General features: G+C 35.6%; 2 protein-coding genes across 2 annotated transcripts; one reads left to right on the forward strand and one right to left on the reverse strand.

The window, feature by feature from the left end:
- Window positions 1-196: 196 nt before the first annotated feature.
- Window positions 197-9,900, forward strand: LOC100372427 (protein FAM177A1-like). The gene is made up of 5 exons (XM_002735556.4): window positions 197-323; window positions 5,418-5,573; window positions 7,105-7,171; window positions 8,325-8,422; window positions 9,662-9,900. The coding sequence occupies exons 1-5, from the start codon at window positions 240-242 to the stop codon at window positions 9,785-9,787; spliced, it is 531 nt and encodes a 176-aa protein (XP_002735602.3). The 5' UTR covers window positions 197-239; the 3' UTR covers window positions 9,788-9,900.
- An 825-nt stretch (window positions 9,901-10,725) lies between these two features.
- Window positions 10,726-19,959, reverse strand: LOC100372578 (small ribosomal subunit protein mS39-like). The gene is made up of 2 exons (XM_002735557.4): window positions 19,790-19,959; window positions 10,726-12,796 (listed from the first exon to the last, which is right to left on the reverse strand). The coding sequence occupies exons 1-2, from the start codon at window positions 19,898-19,900 to the stop codon at window positions 10,898-10,900; spliced, it is 2,010 nt and encodes a 669-aa protein (XP_002735603.3). The 5' UTR covers window positions 19,901-19,959; the 3' UTR covers window positions 10,726-10,897.
- Between the last annotated feature and the right edge of the window lie 621 nt (window positions 19,960-20,580).

Raw genomic sequence — 20,580 nt, forward strand, 5'->3', positions numbered from 1 at the left:
TTGGGTTATAGGTAACAGTGTGCAAATGCAAACTATCACTGTAAGTCTTGTCGTCTTGAAAACTAAGAAGAGTGCAATTTAACTCATATTAATTTTTTTTTTTTAAATGGCACATTACTACTTTGCGAGCTTCTGTCATGCTTAGGAAATCTTATAAACTGTGAATAAATATATCACCCCTTCGATTCAAAATCGATTGTTCCATTGACGAGAATGACGTCATTTTTGGAAATTTCAACATGGCAGACAAAACAGAGATGGAGGGTACGGAAATGAAAGACGTTGCGGCGGAAAATATTGTCTTAGAAGAGTCTTCTAATCAGGTTCGTTATTCAGTTTAAAATAACAGTATTAACTATTGTTTCACTGTCCGGGATGAAGGACGGATTGCTTTCCCATTCAGACGCTAACTGATTTTAAGATACAGCGATGTAGTGTTTGTTTATATGGGTGTTGGACATCTCTACCCAAAAAAAACCTCGATCCGATTTTCATTGCTAAACTCGACCCCTTACCCCTAGACATTTCGACCCACCTATCTCAGACGACCCGCTGCCTCGACCTGACCTGGTCGATCTAAACGTTTTCAGTTTGGTTGTTTTATATATATAATATACCTCCATGCATGTACTATTAGTTTTACATTGTATGTTTTGGTAAATATATTTTTGGAGGATGTGGTGGCACTAAATAAGCCCTTTTGCTTGTGTACATTATAAACACTAATTTAGTGTTCGGTAGGACCGTATATTTTATTGCAACAGAGTTGGAGATGAGTTGCTGTAATGCCGCCAGGGACATGTTGATCCCACCACTAAATATATTGCCCTGTACTTGACTGTATATTGATCTTTGGTATGTTTGTAATAAATAATAATAATAATAATCTTTATTGAAACCGTATCCAAGAGTGGTTAGAAATACAATAAAGTAAAAAAAAAAAAATAACAATCACAAACATTTGAATATAAAAAAAAAAAAATAATTATGTGGTGGTTCCGTGGTTGGTTGAGGCATCAGGCATTTGTACGATTTTTATTTTGTGTCATAATTTGAAATGTGTCTTCTTTAATTATGTATTTTGGTGTACATTGCCTCTCTGTGCAGTAGAGGTATGATCACGTATAACTGAAGTTTGTTTTTCCCTTCTCTTGAATTTGAAAGAAGATGCCAGCCCTCAACATTGTTATTCGTGGTTCTTTGGTGCTTTAAATGTGTCATCTATTTCATCTTAGGAATGATACATGTAATGTCATTAGTTGGCGAATAAAGTGATGAGTTGGGCTGTTCTCACTGTATGCAACTTGCAACCCAACTGTCCTGGACACACCTTGTGTCCAGTGAAAGCAGTAGCCCTTGATGCAGGTGCCAGGGAAAATGCTCCACTCTGCAGCCCACATACCTGCCTCAAAATCCATCACAAATTTCTGCATGCTTAGTTCTTGCAAAACTAATGTGATAGTCTTCAAAACTTCCTTGTAGTCATGTTGTTCTCTTCGACATCAGAACATACACCAGTGGCAACTGTTGGATATTTCCACAATCCTTTCATGAATGAAAGAATGGTTGGCTAACAATCTTAGATGTTGTGTCCATGTACCATGTCTTTGAATGTGCCTAGGTGATGTCACTGGTCTTGCGTGTAAAATATAAGGTGAACAGCACCATACATTCTGAGGTCTTTTTTAACAAAATCTGGAGGCAGAAAATCTGTTTCAAGATTGAAATCTATTCCGCTTGGTTCTTTAGGTCTCATTCTGTTAGTAGTGAGAATTAAATTAGCTTCCACGGGGAGGTTGTATGATGGTTTGTCTAATATGTCTTCATTGCCTGTTGTATAGTGCCCTTGGTAGTCTTCTTAACTTTAACCATGCTTTTTAATTTTGTGGCAATACCTGACTGGTCTGGATGATTGTGGTTATGCACCCCACGATCAAAACTGGTTCCAGTCTGCACAACAGATGCAAGGCACTTTTTATCTATGATTGTCCTAGCATTGTAACATTGTTTACCTTGAGTTTTTGATGGTCTTAGCTTGATAGAAATAACCTTAGTTATCCACTAACATGAAGTTTCCTCAAATGGACACTTCTTCGATAATATGTAACGTCATTTTCTTGTTCAAAACGAGGAATGGGTCTTTGGCAGATCTTCTTCCGAAAGTGCCGTAAAAGAGTTGTCAGTCTGATGGCAATGGCTGGACACCCATATCTGCATCAAACGGTTTGTCAATTACAACAGCTGCATCAGTCTCCTACAATTCAACACTGGGCGATGGACACCCATATCTGCATCAAACGGTTTGTCAATTACAACAGCTGCATCAGTCTCCTACAATTCAACACTGGGCGATGGACGATCACTACAATACCATGTAATAGATTTTATATCATCCCGAATAAGTTGACGATAAACATCTCTCAAAACATCGGTATTGCGCTTGCAATGCTGCACCTGCCACACTCAAGAGCTTCTTGGCAAGGACAAACTTCTATAGAACATACAATGCATGGTACACAGGCACAGCAGATTGAACATACAATGCATGGTACACAGGCACAGCAGATTGAACATACAATGCATGGTACACAGGCACAGCAGATTGAACATACAATGCATGGTAGGTACACAGGCACAGCAGATTGAACATACAATGCATGGTACACAGGCACAGCAGATTGAACTTGGAACTCAGGAATGTATTGAGATTAGCTTGAGCCGGTTGAAACACTGAACTCACAGAACTTTACGTGCAATTGCGATCTTTGGTCAGCATCCTGTTTTGAAAAAGTACCTAAGTGTTGGCATGTGATTAACAATGCCGAGAAAATATATGAAAACAAACAAACAAACAACTAGAAGCCAAAACTTATGAATTGAACCATCTTGACTATGAAATAATCAAACATAATATACTTTGTTATAATGTCATAAAAATGATCAGGCGTACTTAGCACTATTACATCACATCACAAACATTTTTTATTACTTTAAAAGAATACTTATTTTGAGGCATTTATGACAAATATTACACTGTGTACCTTAAATAATAAAACGAAAAATATTTATATTATTGTAACGATCATGCTTTTAGGAGAACAGTGTGTATCGGTATCACCTCTTATGTACATTGTACGTGTAATATGAACATCAGCAAAGAGCACAGTGTGTAAATGTACTCGGCTGTACTATGTAAAGAGACATGACATACTGGGGAAATACATTTTTGTCATGTGCCACATCACTGAATCCTTATATAAATCCACTACGTTAAATGGTAGCACCCAGTATATCGTAGGTGTTGACTGATATTCCAATATAAATTTAGTACGCAGTCACTGATTGGTTGGCCCCCCATCTACATGGAAAACGCCGTAATGTTCCATTTTTAGCTCCGCTGTCAACTTTGTCGAGTGGAGCTTATCATATGAGTGATTGTCCGTCGTCGTCGTCTTCATCCGTCTCCGTCGCCCGTGTCAATGTTTTACTTTTTCGACTTCTTCTTGAAAACTACAAGCCTGAATGCTTTGATACTTGGTGTATATGTACCTTGGGTAGACCTCCCTTAGGTTTGTTCATTTCATGTTGATATCTTCAATTCTCTAATTTTGGTGAATATTTTTGTCATTTTTGGTAAAAAGTGATATTTTCGACTTCTTGTTAAAAACCGCAAGTGCAATTGCTTTGATATTACATATATAGGTACTACATGTGGACCTCTCTCAGATTTGTTCATTTTGTAATGATATCTTTAATTCTCTAATTTTGGTGAATATTTTTATCATTTTTGGTAAAAAGTGATATTTTCGACTTCTTGTTAAAAACCGCAAGTCCAATTGCTTTGATACTACATATATAGGTAATACATGTGAACCTCTCTCAGATTTGTTCATTTCGTGATGATATCTTCAATTCTCTAATTTTGGTGAATATTTTTGTAATTTTTGGTAAAAAGTGATATTTTCGATTTCTTGTTAAAAACCACAAGTCCGATTGCTTTGATATTACATATATAGGTACTACATGTGACCTCTCTCAGATTTGTTCATTTTGTGATGATGTCTTCAATTCTCTAATTTTGGTGAATATTTTTGTAATTTTTGGTAAAAAGTGATACTTTCGACTTCTTGTTAAAAACCAATAGTTCAATTGCTTTGATATTACATATTTAGATACTACATGTAGACCTTTCTCAGATTTGTTCATTTCGTGATGGTATCTTTGATTCTATAATTTTGGTGAATATTTTTGTCATTTTTGGTAAAAAGTGATATTTTTGACTTCTTGTAAAAAACCAATAGTCTGATTGCTTTGATATTACATATATAGGTACTACATGTGGACCTCTCTCAGATTTGTTCATTTTGTGATGGTATCTTCAATTCTCTAATTTTGGTGAATATTTTTGTAATTTTTGGTAAAAAGTGATATTTTCGACTTGTTAAAAACCAAAAGTTCAATTGCTTTGATATTACTATATAGATACTACATGTAGACCTTTCTTAGATTTGTTCATTTCGTGATGATATCTTCAATTCTCTAATTTTGGTGAATATTTTGGTCATTTTTGGTAGAAAGTGATATTTTCGACTTGTTAAAAACTGTAAGTCCGATTGCTTTGATACTATACATATTGTTCATTTTCTAATGATGTCTTCAGTTCTTTAATTGAAATGTGCATTGCTAACAGCGGAGCTATCTCAGCCGATAGGCTGCTTGTTCTTTCATCATGTTGTATGGCATTCTACAAGTTTATGTAATTATCAGAAGTTTACACTTTCATTTGAAGTGTTTTGTTCGCTAATAAATGCAGTTTATGCTAACAAGTGAGAGTTCAAGTTCCGCTGAAATCCTAACTCAAATTGGAATGTGGCCGACCGAACCCAACCACACCAATATGGCAGTCAATTTGCGTTTTTGGATCAATGCATGTCGGTCATTCAAATACAGCACAGTTATTAATACTGTAACCATGATACCGTGATTATTGTCTTGGTGATTTACAAGATCACAAGAATATTAAGTTATCAAGGGCCTCACTATTAACATTTAACGAGATAGAGGTTAACACCACCACATTAAGATATGGTCGTGTCGATGCGGTGGGTCAAGATGTCCAGGGTGTCTGGGTCAATTTGTCCAATTTGGGTCGAAGTGTCTAGAAATCTGTTTATACTATACTTGAGTAGTGAAAAAATGTAACGTTAGGAAAATGATAAATATATTCAATGAGAAAACGATTAAATTTAGTTGATTCTTGACAGATTGATGTGGAGAAGTTGAGTAGAGGATGTTGTTTGGATTCCAACTGCTTCACACTTTACTACAGCTTGCTGTGTTGTTATTTAGTGATGCCAATAAGCTATTTACTGTTCACTGTTCTTGCTATGATATTAAATTCGTGCATTCTCTAATAGAGAAAAGATGAAGGGTTTGAAACCATTCATTTAGAAGAAGGTAGAAAGAAGAAAGTGCCAAGAAGAGTGATACACTTCAGTGATGGTGTGATAGAAGAATACAGTACAGATGAAGAAGAAGAAGAAGAAAAAGAAGATAAACCACTCATAGATCCTGTAAGATATTTATAAGATATTATTGTCTATGGGATGAAAAACCACTCATAGATCCAGTAAGATAACTACATGTATCAGATATTATTGTCTATGGGAAGAAAAACCACTCATTGATCCAGTAAGATAACTATCAGATACTATTGTCTACCTGAAAAGTTTTGTGAATATGTATTCAAATCATTATAACACATTTTACTTATTTTATGATTATGTTATCATTTTAAATGCATGAATGTTTATTAGAGACTCTGTTAAGTACACATTCGGACGCAGTCCGAAAACAGGGACTTATGTTTTGACCTCTGTGCGTCCATGCGTGCGTCCGGACCTGTATCTTAGAAATGCCTGGACCAATCACAATCAAACTTCACACATACATCATAAATGATATTATACATATGCACATCAATTTGTTTCACGATCTGATTCAAGATGGCCGAATGACGGCCATTTTTGTTCTGGAAATCATCAAAATCGAGCATTTCTCGGCTGTTTACACATGGATTTTGTTCAAACTTGGTATATATGTTGGACATTATAGGACTTTGATGCACAATCAAACTTCACACATACATCATACATGATATTATACATATGCACATCATTTTGTTTTCAGATAAGATTCAAAATGGCCATTTTGTTTTAATAAATGTGGTTTTAATGCCATATCGTTGACTTGCTTCGACTGATTATGTTCAAATTTTAAATATTCATTATACATCATGTCATAGATATACATATATATTAAAAATGGCTGAATGGTGGCCATTTTTGTGCTAACAAATCATCAAATATCATGCATTTCTGGAATTTTATGGATGGATTTCGTTCAAACTTGGTACATACGTTAGACATTACGGGTTCCTGATGCACGTTATTTTATTTTTTAGATCGGATTCAGAATAGCTGACTAGTGGCCATTTTGTTTTAATGAATGGGTTTCTAGAGCCATATCTCTGACATGCTTTGACTGACTATGTTCAAATTTTATATATTCATTATACATGTATTCAAAATGGCTAATTTTGTTTTAATTGATGCTGTTCTAGAGCAATATCTCTCAATACTCGTTTGATGATCAGATACAAATGTCAATCATTTAAATGTTAAACAATCATCATAATCATATTCCTGACATGTTTATATTCCAGCTGTATTACTATAAACAAAACTATATATCTTAAATTCGATAACTAACAGGGACTGTGTCATGCATGGCTTGTTTAATTCTGAATCTGACTAGAGCAAGCTATATGGCTGTTGGATAGCAGTTCCTTGAGCAGGATACAGGAGAATACAGATAGAAATACATGTACTGAATGTCTCTCCGGCAAACTTCGAAGAATTTAAATGCAACCCTGTGGCCATCTTTCTTCCCTTGCAAGTGATTAAATGTACAACATCTGTATGTTTTATCTGAAATGTTTTATTAAAGATGAAAAAGATTCAATAGTTCACAGCTGTTGAGACTTGGTATGTTTAGAGTAAATGTTGCAAATCTGATTTGATCAAATATGTTTTTTCTCCACAGTCAACTCTTACATGGGGACCTTACTTATGGTATTATACAGTAGCAGCATCATTTGGAGCACTAGGAGGTAAAACAATTTATGATTTGCATATTCATATGAAATCAAACATTTCAAATTATTAGTCAGCCATTTTGAATTGAATCTTACGGAGCATTTCAGCTCAAACATGTTTTAGGCATGTCCAATGAAATCAGCCCAAACATGTCAGCCAAGTCATGTTTTAGGCATGTCCAATGAAATCAGCCCAAACATGTCAGCCAAGTCATGTTTTAGGCATGTCCAATGAAATCAGCCTAAACATGTCAGCCAAGTCATGTTTAAAGCATGTTTTAGGCATGTCCAATGAAATCAGCCTAAACATGTCAGCCAAGTCATGTTTAAAGCATGTTTTAGGCATGTCCAATGAAATCAGCCCAAACATGTCAGCCAAGTCATGTTTTAGGCATGTCCAATGAAATCAGCTTAAACATGTCAGCCAAGTCATGTTTTAGGCATGTCCAATGAAATCAGCCAAGTCATGTTTTAGGCATGTCCAATAAAATCAGCCTAAACATGTCAGCCAAGTCATGTTTTAGGCATGTCCAATGAAATCAGCCTAAACATGTCAGCCAAGTCATGTTTTAGGCATGTCCAATGAAATCAGCCTAAACATGTCAGCCAAGTCATGTTTTAGGCATGTCCAATGAAATCAGCCCAAACATGTCAGCCAAGTCATGTTTTAGGCATGTCCAATGAAATCAGCCTAAACATGTCAGCCAAGTCATGTTTTAGGCATGTCCAATGAAATCAGCCTAAACATGTCAGCCAAGTCATGTTTTAGGCATGTCCAATGAAATCAGCCCAAACATGTCAGCCAAGTCATGTTTTAGGCATGTCCAATGAAATCAGCCTAAACATGTCAGCCAAGTCATGTTTTAGGCATGTCCAATGAAATCAGCCTAAACATGTCAGCCAAGTCATGTTTTAGGCATGTCCAATGAAATCAGCCCAAACATGTCAGCCAAGTCATGTTTTAGGCATGTCCAATGAAATCAGCCTAAACATGTCAGCCAAGTCATGTTTAAAGCATGTTTTAAGCTTGTAGGATGAAAACGGCCAAGGCTCGTCTTGAAATATTGGTTTTTTGCTTTCGTGTAGTGTATGAAAATCCTAGTCCATAGTCGAATGTATTTAAGAATCATTTATCAATCGTGATAAGTATATTTTCTTTTGCTTTCAGCATGTGAGTATTTGGGTGAAAAGTTAGCTTGGTTTTTTGGCATCACATCACCAAAATACCAGTACGCGATTGATGAATACTATAGGAATCTTAGAGAGGTAAGCTGGTCACATTAGTATCAGAATGTCTTGGCCTGGTCTAGATGTTTCATGTGGAAGTTATTAAGTGTTGCGTTGTATCCTGCACTGATATCACTCCATACCGACAAATTTCAGGGCAAGGCCATGACACTCCGTTATTATTATTTTAGTTTCCAGACTTTATGAAAATTATGACTTTATCTTGGATGGTCGTACGAGTGCACACAAAGAGCAGTGATCTATTTTGCACTCTCTGTTGTGTGTCGCTGTGTCAGTGATGAATAGACCAATCAGCAAATGCTGCAAACTGACCAAAATTCATTTCTTGTGACATCAGTATCAAAGAGTGGATGTTATTTTTAATGACCAGTGTTCCCCCAAAGCAAAATCAACACAGACTGTCAAATTTTATGAAACTTGGGCACCTGACTTGAGAAAATTTGCTATCGATCCAGGTTTTTGATTCTTTTTAAAGTACAGTATTCTGTATAGAAATGCTACTGTGATTGTTGCTTAATTTCTGATGCAACAAAGATCCAGCTTAGCAGTGGCACATTACTCTGGTGTTGATATAGTTGTTACTTTGTGCTGTACGGCTCCGGACAAGCTGTGTAGGCAACTCATTTACCAAATATTTGTTTGTGAACACATGATTTGCATAGTTACTTCATGGCTCAGGATTCTATTATTTGTGTAAGAATGTAACTTTGAATGTTTTTTTTCATTCTTGTACCAGCCTTGGTCATGTGAAAAAGTTCATAGTGAGAGAGTTCCACTAATTGTAACCATTTTACTCAGTTTTACTCATCATACACCAAGCAGTTGAATTGGGAAAATGTATTAATAATTAGGTTAATACAAAGATGCTTTAAATTATGCATACAGTTGCATTGTAACTCTAGTTGCACTGCATACTTTGCGGCATCCTCATATTTGAACATCTTTCCTACCTAACCGTTTGGTACGTGAAGCCTAGAACTGAGTAAGAAATGAAAATTATAATCAAACTGTCTTGCAAATGAACTTCATTTTCAATCATGTCTGTCATCTTGGAACAGATGCTGACTAAGCAGCTGCTCCTCTTATATTGTTCAGCAGGTTACTTTTTATTTTTGGGACTCTCAACCTATGGAAACGCATTAGATTTTGGTCGCCTATTCCAGAACTTGGTGAAACCTCCGATAATATTTGACATCAACTGTTATTACACATCTGAAATAGATTTTTAGTTTTAATGACCATTGATTGTTTTATTAGGAAAAAGAGGAAGCAGAGCAGGCAAAAAGGGATTGGGAAGAAGAACAAGGGAATATAATAGCAAAGTTGAGTCAAGTTGAAGGCGGTGATGCTGTTGTGGATGACGAGATTGATATAACCGCATAACACCTACACTATAATTACAACTGGTTTTGTAATTTCACTCGCCTCGTATATCAACTTTGTCACAATTTAGATTCACAACCTTTATTTATTATAAGTTTTTTCAGTTGATCTTATTGTTATGCAAATGATATCTTTCTATTGACAAGTTTTGTATATAATGAAATATTTCCTAATTTTGATATAAATTAAACATTGTGAAATGGTGTTAAAAAAAAAGTCGTATTTGAAAATAATTAAGTTTCCTGGGAAAGAAGACAAATATTAATATCATATTCACTTAGGTAAATGAGTTGGGTTTTTGATCCAGAATACAATTTTTAACTGTGCTTCTAAATAGAGCAAATACAGTGTTCCTTTTCATAGTTTGCTGTATGCATGGTAACGGTTGAATCAAGCTTTGTGCACGAGGGCTGCGTACAAAATATTCAAATTAGTATTTTTTTTACCAATTACTAAACAAGAAGTTTATATAATTTGTTTGACTTTTCGCAACAAAGGAAGGTTTCTCGAATTATGACAGTAATTTAGTTGTAGTTTTTTTTTTAAGATCCAAAATTTTCTTGTACAGTATTTATTATGGAGTCTTTCTGAATAAGGAAATAAAAACTCATTGTGGGTGCTATGTATTTATTTCAACAATTAAAAACAAAATTTGCATTCTTTAATATACAGTTAATCAGTGTGCCCCCAACTATATCTGACAAATTTTGATGCAAGTTCAGTTTCTAGTAAGGAATGCTCGCTGTAATTGGTTGACAAATCCAGTCAGATAAAAAGTGTTTGATTGGTCAGATGTGTGTTAACCCTTTTGATAACAAAAATTGAGATTTTGGCATTCAGACTTGTTTGCAGCAAAAAATTCTGGGGGGAAATGTATGGCTCTCAAAGGGTAAAGGTCATTGTTCGCTTAAGCCACTACTTACTAGTATACTGACACATTGTTAGTACAAACAGTATCATGAATTGTATGCTGGAGAAATACATTATACAATTCATCAAATATTTCAAGTCTGGAGATGTCAATATTTAACCATTTCAGTTAAAGGACAATTGTTCAGGCAAATATTTTGATGCAATATTCTAACAAACTTGAAACAATGCATGCACTACTTAGAGTTCATCTTTGACAATGTCATCTAACTTTTTCTCCTCATCTTCTGAGAGGCGAAGATTCTGTTTGATCTTTTCCACATAAGTTGCTATGGTTACCATTCCACTATCTGCTATGATTCCCACCAGTCCCAATACTTTCTGTGTATCTTTCATCTCAATACATGCGGCGAGAAATTCATCAGCAACAGTAGAACTCGGAACTCTTTGATGTATTGGATACAATCTCATAGTTTCCCAAGCTCTATCAAGCTGTTTAGCTTTAAGATTCACATGTACAGCGTAACCAATTGAAGTGGTACTCCAAACAAGACGATCTCTTCGTTTGCTGGAATCAGCTATAATCTTGCTTATTTCCATCGTGATGTCGGAAAATGCCTGCTGATGTTCCTCTTTATGCGTGTCTTTTGCCATTAAATACAACACCTGATCTATCACCTGTTGTCTGTTCATTAGTTCAAAGTTTTTAATATCTTCCCAAATATCAGCGAGTTTATCTATCATATCATATGTCTCCACCGCTTGTAATAAATTTTGCATTCCTCCGATATTTGGAACAACGTAAGATGGCACATGTGTTTGATAAAAATCCAGTATATTATCAGGAGTATCAAGTTGGCATACAAGATTGAATAATTTAGTATAGTATGTATATCTCATACTATTGTTACCAAGTAACTTGTAATTTTCACCAATATTAACTAATCTATTGACTTTATGGGCAAGTTGTACATCACGTAATGTCTGACAAACACTCATGGCATCAAGAAAGAATCTGGTATCATTCGGATAATGAATTACAAAGCATTTATCTTCAATTTCATCCAGAATGTCATACAGCATGTCTGTTAATGGCAGGTTTGGCTTATAGAATATAGACAAGAGCTGCGAATAGATGGCTAGATTCGGCTCAATGTCAAGTGCTTTCATCTCGCTCAGTGTTTGCAGAGACATGGTGCGACCAATGGCACCCATCTTGCCTTGCGCTATCAGGACAGAATTAAAAGTAGCTAAAGTAGGTTTAATGCCTTCCACTTTCATTTGTTTTAAGAGTTGTAGTACGATTTGCCATCGATCCCAGTACGATTCTCTGATAGCTACAGAACCTTGGATAAGGGCATGATATGTATCAATATCAACTTTGATGCCTTTATCTTGCATTTCGTTATACAACTCAAAAGCTTTGGCTTGCGCTCTGTGCTTCACCATTCCCCGCACCATACTACAGTAACTGTTTGAGTCCCTTTGCTGCATCACACTGAATAACTTATCGGCATAGTTACCATCTTCCCACATCACTTCCTTTACAAACTTTGACATTCTTCCACCTCTCCTTCTCTGTGGTTTTATTTCGGGTTCTACAACGTTGTCATCGTCTACTTCTTCAGGAATGACTTGTGCTGTGTCTTCAAACTCTTTTGGAGCCTCTTTTCCACCATAAAAACACAACAAATCAAGTAGCAAGTTGTTTGTTTCTGAATTCACTTCCATCCCTTGTTCCATCATGTTACAGTGCATTTCCATTGCAGCTTTCACATCCCTGTTGTTAACTCTTTCTAAAATACCCTCCTCGCAGGCATTTTCGATTACATAACCATCAATCTTAGGGTACAAGCATTCAATTTTTGGTTCATCGTGTGTTATTGCCTGGAAATTTTCTGGATATTTACTCAAGACATATCGAGCTGCTTTTTTGCCAGCCTCTGCTGATAGTGAATACATCTGTTGTTGTCCGGCTGTTCTTGGCAAAAGATAGGGGTCATCGTGAAATACATACGGCTTGGACGTTGGGTCCTTACCAACAGTTGAAGCCAATGCCCTCAAAACCGCCAAATGGTCCTTCTTTTTTCTTCTTGGTATAATTACTTCTTCTTCAGATACCAATGCAGATTGTGACATCTATGATAAAAGTGAAACAAATATGTCAAACATTTTGGGAGCTGAAGCAGCTACTTTGTATCAACAATGATTGACACCTTATTAAACTTGTAAGGTCTAACAAAAATATGTAAAATATCCTTAATTGATTATATAAATAAGCATATGTAATCTATAAAAATAATCAAATCTTTGAAGTTTATAAGGTATTAAAGTGCCTGTGCAATGCCCACCCTCGCGTTTCCCATTTTAGATCTGTGTCCCACTGAAAAGGGTGGTTATTGATTTTTTGCTGAAAATGATTACTCGTATCCAAGTAAATTTGGGATATTTCTCGTGTTGTAGCCACGCCCACCTATCGTGAAACGGTCGACTGTTTCCGGATTTCCGATTCTCGCCGAAAGTGTGCCACCAAATGACAAAATGTGAGAGAAAGTCATACGTCTGAGCCGTAATAACACTGGTCGTTCAGTATACTTATAAACGATATACATTTTTCGGTCGGCGTTTTTTCTTTTTTTTTGTCTATTTTATTTTATTTTTTTGAGAGAGAGTTTTTAGATGTTGTGTTGTGGGCAGTTGCAGTGAAACGTATAGCCATAGTGTATGTATTCACACGTTTCTAATCGATCCGAAGGTGCGACATCACTTAACCTTAGATTCATTCAACTGTCCTCGTTCATAAAAAAAACGACTAGGTTTAAAGAGAAACGCCGACAACGTAAACCTGGCGCAACACTTTTGAAAGAAATAGATTCCGGACCAGCCCATGATCACCGAGGCGGATTTCAGAAGAGAGAGAGACGTCCGGCAAGTGTTTCAAATCAGTTGACTTTTTTTGCGATCCTGATTATCGTTTTATAAAGACCATTTAGTCCCTGTTAAGTAAAAGGTAGCAATAATTTTGACAGTGACACGAAAACGAAGCGTCGGACAAACAGGAAATTACACAGCCCTTACACACTGCTAACTGTTTTCATTTTCGAAGGCTAAAAGTTTCTAAATTGTTTGGTGATTGGTGTTGAATGTCGAATTCACACCTCTGTTCTTTTTTACCTCCATGCTTGCAGCTTGATCTGCGTAATAATTTATGAAATAAGAATCCGGGCTTGGTCAATGTCTTTCCACCAAATAAAGTTTTAATACGATGTTATAATTATGACAATCACGCCATGGATCAAGCTAACTCGAATCCACTCTGAATTTATCTGTATGTGTGTCGATCTCGATTATTTTTGTCATCCAATTAAACGCAGCTTTTAACGCACTTGCCCTCGCCGTGACCCGACGCGTTCACCTATTTCAACAAAATGTCAATTTATTTCCACGCAGCTGTCATTTATTTAGTAACTGTGATTTGTGTTTTTTTTAATTATTTTATAGTGATCACTATAGTCTATTGTTTAGAATGTCAAAATATGTTAATTTGAAAGTTTTACTCAGATGATCGATGAAATAAAACAGTGTAGTAACATGCCTAGTAACCTGCTAAATAACGAGATAATTCCGACGTCAAATTCTATTTTGTCCAGCAACAGTGTACAAACGTGCGCCGGTGTCGGTGACGATCACGGTGACCAGCTACACCAGAACGGACATATTTCGCATCTAACTTAACCCCATGCAACAAAAATTGATACTATGTGTTCATTATGATCCATTCTTCCTCGACGAACAAGTACATAAGTGACAATATAGTCAAAGACGAGAAAACTGCACAAGAAATTTGCCTTATTTACACGTATCGGCAATGCAAGCTGCCATGCGACTTCCCCTTCTGACGTCACAAGGGAAATTTCTGTATGCAAATCAGAAGCTAATGAGGAGCCTCGTTTTAAAATATACAAAAATAAAGTTGCCGTAGACTGGGTTTAAAACACATTTTTTCACTTAAAAAAAATAATTAATGCTTAGAAACATAAAAATAAAAAATATTTATGTATCAATTGATAATTTTAGGCGTGAAAATAGCAGCCATTTCACAGGCACTTTAAATTAAATACGACTAAATACTAAATTCATTTTTCTGTAGATATTTCCATCATACAATGTATGCGTAGTACCTCTAATCATGCGAGTCAACACATCTCGCAATACAAAGTTACCTTTGGTTTTAATTATGAATAACCTCTAATTATTGATTACATGTACATTACCATCAATTTTATTACATATAAAATGGTTATGGTTAAAATATGATGAGGAATGTATATGTTGCAATATCCAGTACATGTGAGGGAAGACATAATCAGCCAGGAAATGACTATTGCAATGACACAGAAATGATGAATGTGAGTTTGTAGGCAACACAAAGCTTGTGACTGCAAGTTCATAGGCAACACAGAAATGATGAATGTGAGTTTGTAGGCAACACAAAGCCTGTGACTGCAAGTTCATAGGCAACACAGAAATGATGAATGTGAGTTTGTAGGCAACACAAAGCTTGCGACTGCAAGTTCATAGGCAACACAGAAATGACGGTTACATGTTACATCATGGATGTGATACGTGATGAGAATAACACATGAATTGAATAAGATCTCACAAAAAGCAGAAACTTGCGATTTGCGAACATTTACAAGCCAGGGATCCCATTCAGTGCATGTCAATCGATCATACTGGTAGTTTCTAACCAATAGCATCACAGCATATAAACAGAAATGAGTGAGATTATCGCTGCATTCAAAAATGCATATATAACACACTTTGTGTATAACCATGGAGGTAATAATTATACCTCCATGGTATAACCATGGGCACTGTCAAAAAATCAGTTCTAGGATTCACTAATTTGCATAAGCATTTCTAGAAATGTAGGATTCTCCTGGGATCTTCACTGCACATCACACATTTGCATACCCTAATCTTATAAATACTTGACATGATATTTTACTTTTACTTGATTTAAAACAAAAACAAAGTATAGATAGAGGCAGAGCTCCAGAAGGAGTACCTACACTTTATGCAAATTTTTTAAAATTATGCTAATTTATTCATGACGTAGCAGTTTCTGTGCTCATGAATATTCATTAATTTGTGGCTCAATACATTTTAAAAGGGGCGATATATTATTTTTGGGGGAAGAGTTAGAAAGGGGGATCAGTAATCCTTAGGGGGTCAATACAAAAGAAGGGACCCATTTGGAGAGCAGCCATGCTCCTCGTGTCTGTTGTTGCACGTGACCTACAGCTGTCAACAGTGTTCGTTCTTCGACTGTGTTCGTTCTTCGACGACTTCGACTGGCTTCCATGTGGGGTAGTATTCTTGTGTTCTGTTTTCCTGACTTGAGTTTTTGAATCCGCTGTTTATGTTTTTAACGTCTTTCATGTCTTTTGTAGGAGTGTCCAATCCGTGATTCGAACTTGCGATCTTTGAGTTCCCAGCGCACTGTCTTGTCCACTGTACCACGAGTGTCTTCACACAGGAGTTAGGATTTAAGTCCTATTCATAGGAGCACTGTCTTCACTAACATTCAAAAATCTAACTAAACATACTGGATTCGAACCAGCGATCGCTCACATTGCTGACATAGTACAAATCAACTGAGCTATGTGGGTAGTCATGCAAATTAAATAATTTGTTGTCATATTTAGCTTTATTGCCAAATGGTGTTTGCGAGAAAAAGATGGGCAGGCAAGGGAATTGAACCCAGGTCCTCCTGATCACTATGTAAAGAACTGACCCACAAGACCAAAATGGATTAACTGGATGTGTTTGCATTTGATAAGACTATATAGTGTGTATATATATAGAAATACAACATATTTCTATTATTGAGTTACAATTGTCCAAAAAATTGCCAATTTTGTGTTTTTACTTGTGTAAACTATATGCATGCCATAACCCGTTAGTGTACATCTTGCCAATTGGGTGTTTGCCATTTGCGTTGCCCATACCTGACCCGACCCTAACCCTAATGTCAAGACACGTTCCTGTTAATAATTCCGTTGCCCATACCTGACCCGACCCTAACCCTAATGCCAAGACACGTTCCTGTTTATAATTGCTCAATAATGATACTCTGTTGTGCACTGTCTGCGGGTACTGTAAAATGACTAATTTTCATTGGGTTTAATTTTCACTGATTTACCATTTCAGGCATATTAAGTGGGTTTTAAATTCACGGTTTCGTCATTTAGATAATGTGTTCTATGCTAAATTGTACATATTCACTGTGTTTTAATTTAGCGCATTTTCCAGTCAGCGAAATAAGCTAAATTAAAACCCAGTGAATAATTACCCCATTTACAGTAAGTTGCATTGATGTCAACTGATTAAACAAGTCGCATTTAAGTAATTTCCACTATTAACAAGTGGTTAAATTGTGACAATAAATGTGTGGACAAATATTTGAGATTAATTTTGGTGTAGACAACTCTCGTTTAATTATTTTACACCATTACAAGTTGTTAAATTGAGAGAATAAATGTCTCAACAAATATTAAATACTTAGTTTGATGTAAACAACTCACGTTTGATTAATTCCCACAATTACAGGTAGTTAAATTGAAAGAATAAATGTGCGGACAAATATTTTAGACTTATTTTGGTGTAGACAGCTCTCGTTTAATTATTTTACACAATTCCAAGTTGTTAAATTGAGAGAATAAATGTATGGACAAATATTTTAGACTTATTTTGGTGTAGACAGCTCTCGTTTAATTATTTTACACCATTACAAGTTGTTAAATTGAGAGAATAAGTGTGCGGACAAATATTTTAGACTTATTTTGGTGTAGACAGCTCTCGTTTGATTAATTCCCACAATTACAAGTTGTTAAATTGAGAGAATAAATGTACGGACAAATATTTTAGACTTATTTTGGTGTAGACAGCTATCGTTTAATTATTTTACACCATTACAAGTTGTTAAATTGAGAGAATAAATGTGCGGACAAATATTTTAGACTTATTTTGGTGTAGACAACTCTCGTTTAATTATTTTACACCATTACAAGTTGTTAACGTGAGAGAATAAATGTATGGACAAATATTTTAGACTTATTTTGGTGTAGATAGCTCTCGTTTAATTATTTTACACCATTACAAGTTGTTAAATTGAGAGAATAAATGTGCGGACAAATATTTTAGACTTATTTTGGTGTAGACAGCTCTCGTTTAATTATTTTACACCATTACAAGTTGTTAAATTGAGAGAATAAATGTGCGGACAAATATTTTAGACTTATTTTGGTGTAGACAACTCTCGTTTAATTATTTTACACCATTACAAGTTGTTAAATTGAGAGAATAAATGTATGGACAAGTATTTGAAACTTATTTTGGTGTAGACAACTCTCATTTGATTAATTCCAACAATTACAAGTTCTTAAATTGACAGAATGAATGTATGGACAAATATTGACCATTATTTGTGAGTAAATACCTGTTGTTTAATTAATTTCCACCTCTACAAGGTTGAGAGAATAAATGTGTCGACAAATATTTGATACTTATTTAGGTGTAAGAACTCGTGTTTGACCAACTTCCACCATTGCAAGTTGTTAAAATAATGAAATAAATATACTGGTATCATTGGATATTTGATTTAATTGTGAAACTTTCTAACAAAATGTTAACTGCTGGCTTCGAACCCTCAATCAACAATTCCGCAGACACGGTATAAATTCCACAACACCACAGAAGATATTCGTCTGTTGCCTGAATTGTTTTCGTAATATAGGGTACGCCATCGACACTTTAACAAAACTTACCTTGACTTGGGTCTTGTTTATCTCTTGTCACAATCTGGAAACTGTTGAACAAATTGCGCGTCGTCCAGTTTAAGACGTTAGTTATTTTATTATTTATTCATTCAGTTTTGTATGGTGGAGTTTTGTGAGGTTTATTATTTTTTTGCGACGTTCTTTGTTTACTTGTTTACGGTTTGAGAGATTTCAGTTTATTTGATTTACGTTTTTACGGTAGCTCTGAGCGGAACTCGAACCCACTGTCTTTTCAAGCTAATTTTGTTTTATTTTGATGGCACGCTTGTGTACCACGCCACGACGTTGGTCGTTAAGTGGTGTTCATTTTTCTAACTACTCCAGTGTTCCGATGAGTTGAACGGAAAAGCCAAAACGATTGCTGGTTTCTGATTGCTTCGGTTCTGGTGAGTGTGTATCTAGTGTGATTCGAACCCATGTCGTTTGTATTGGGCGTTTTTTTATTTTCCATGTTAGCTACGCCGTAATATGCAACCACTTCCCCGTTTTATTGTGATTTTGAGTGTTTAATGATGTCTTCCTCACCCGTCACGCCATGACCCAGTTTCAACCACACGGCCATTTTGCAACACAGTTCGTGACCCTCGGCGTCACCCGACTGACTATATGAGCGTTCTGTTCAACTGTTAAGCTAGGATTTATTACCGTTATTATCATTATATTGTCACGTGATTTGTTTTACCTTATGTGTAATGTCTTAAGTATCTTTATTGTAATTTGTATATACCAATTCGTATATACCGAGGAAACGACCCCGATTGAAGGTCATGTATTTTATGACGTCACCAATTCGTGTGTAGGTACTGCTTCTAGATCTGTGCCTAGATAGAGTTTGAATAAATGAAGTTGTTATAATATAAGAAGACTTGTAATGGTCAGTTGTTTATTTCTGAATATCGGACAATAAGGAGATACTGTACTGCGCTTTTCACTTGTATGTATGTTATACATGTATGTATTATTAAAGCATGATTGTCTCGTTACCAATATATATTAGAAGACGCCATGCACTAGATCATAAGAATAACCACAGGTGTATGTGCGTGATTTTGCTACGGGTCCACCCAGAATACCACAATAGGCAATGGGACGAAAGGGTTTTGGAGAGAAAGTGAATTGGAACGAATCGACTTGTGGGACGAATGTTAAATTGCAACGTGGTACAGCCAAGGAAACGTACTAGTAAAACACCGGGTCTGTAACGCAATCTAATGATAGTTCCATGATCTAATAAACCACGTGTTTGAAAAAGTGTGCTGTAATAAAATAATAGCTGATCGTTACCCACCTCATTGCTGAGACTACTCGTTGAAGATACATGTCTTCTTAAACGAGTTAACCCACTTGTCAATCGCCTGAAAGTTGCAGTGCCAAGAGGCATTCTCATTAATGTCGCCATGTTTCACTCCTTCTTGGTCAAATGTGCGCCCTCTGTCCGCGAAGCTAAAGTTAGCGAAAAATTCGGATTCTGCCTATGATTCGCACACTGGTTAAAGTAACACGGTTGTTATCGACGCAGGTTTACGGATACATGACAGTAATAATAATAATCTTTATTGATAAACGTAGCCTTAATTGAGATATTGTTCGTAATACAATAAAGTTAAATGTTAACAGTTAAAATGAAATGAAAAGAAAAAATAAGAGAAAAAAACAAAAAATTATGAGGCAGCTGGTAATTTAGAGTTAATGAAGTTTTCTCATTAAAGAAGCCTTGGTATACAAATTTGCCTAAATTAATTAACATAATTTTGTCTTTTGTTTTAAAATCCAAATCTTGCTGGCATGCAGGGTTTCAGCTTGATTTTGGACATTTATTTTTGCGGGGGCCACTGAAATTGACCTATGACTGAAGAAATTCCGCAAAGACTTATGGGAGTTACGGTTCAGATTGTAGTAAAGATCTACCAGGGTAAAGTTTAATAATATTTTATAAACTTCCATAAAAGAAATCTATGCCCAAACTTATTAAAATAAGATCCTAGTTTGGGCTTTATTAATTAATTATTTTTTCTTACACTTTCATACACTTTCTTTTACTTGAATTTATTATTTATTTGCTTGTTGCTTATTTTAGTT

This window comes from Saccoglossus kowalevskii, chromosome 2 (genome assembly GCF_978046115.1).
Source record: "Saccoglossus kowalevskii chromosome 2, keSacKowa6.1, whole genome shotgun sequence".
Taxonomy (NCBI): domain Eukaryota; kingdom Metazoa; phylum Hemichordata; class Enteropneusta; family Harrimaniidae; genus Saccoglossus; species Saccoglossus kowalevskii.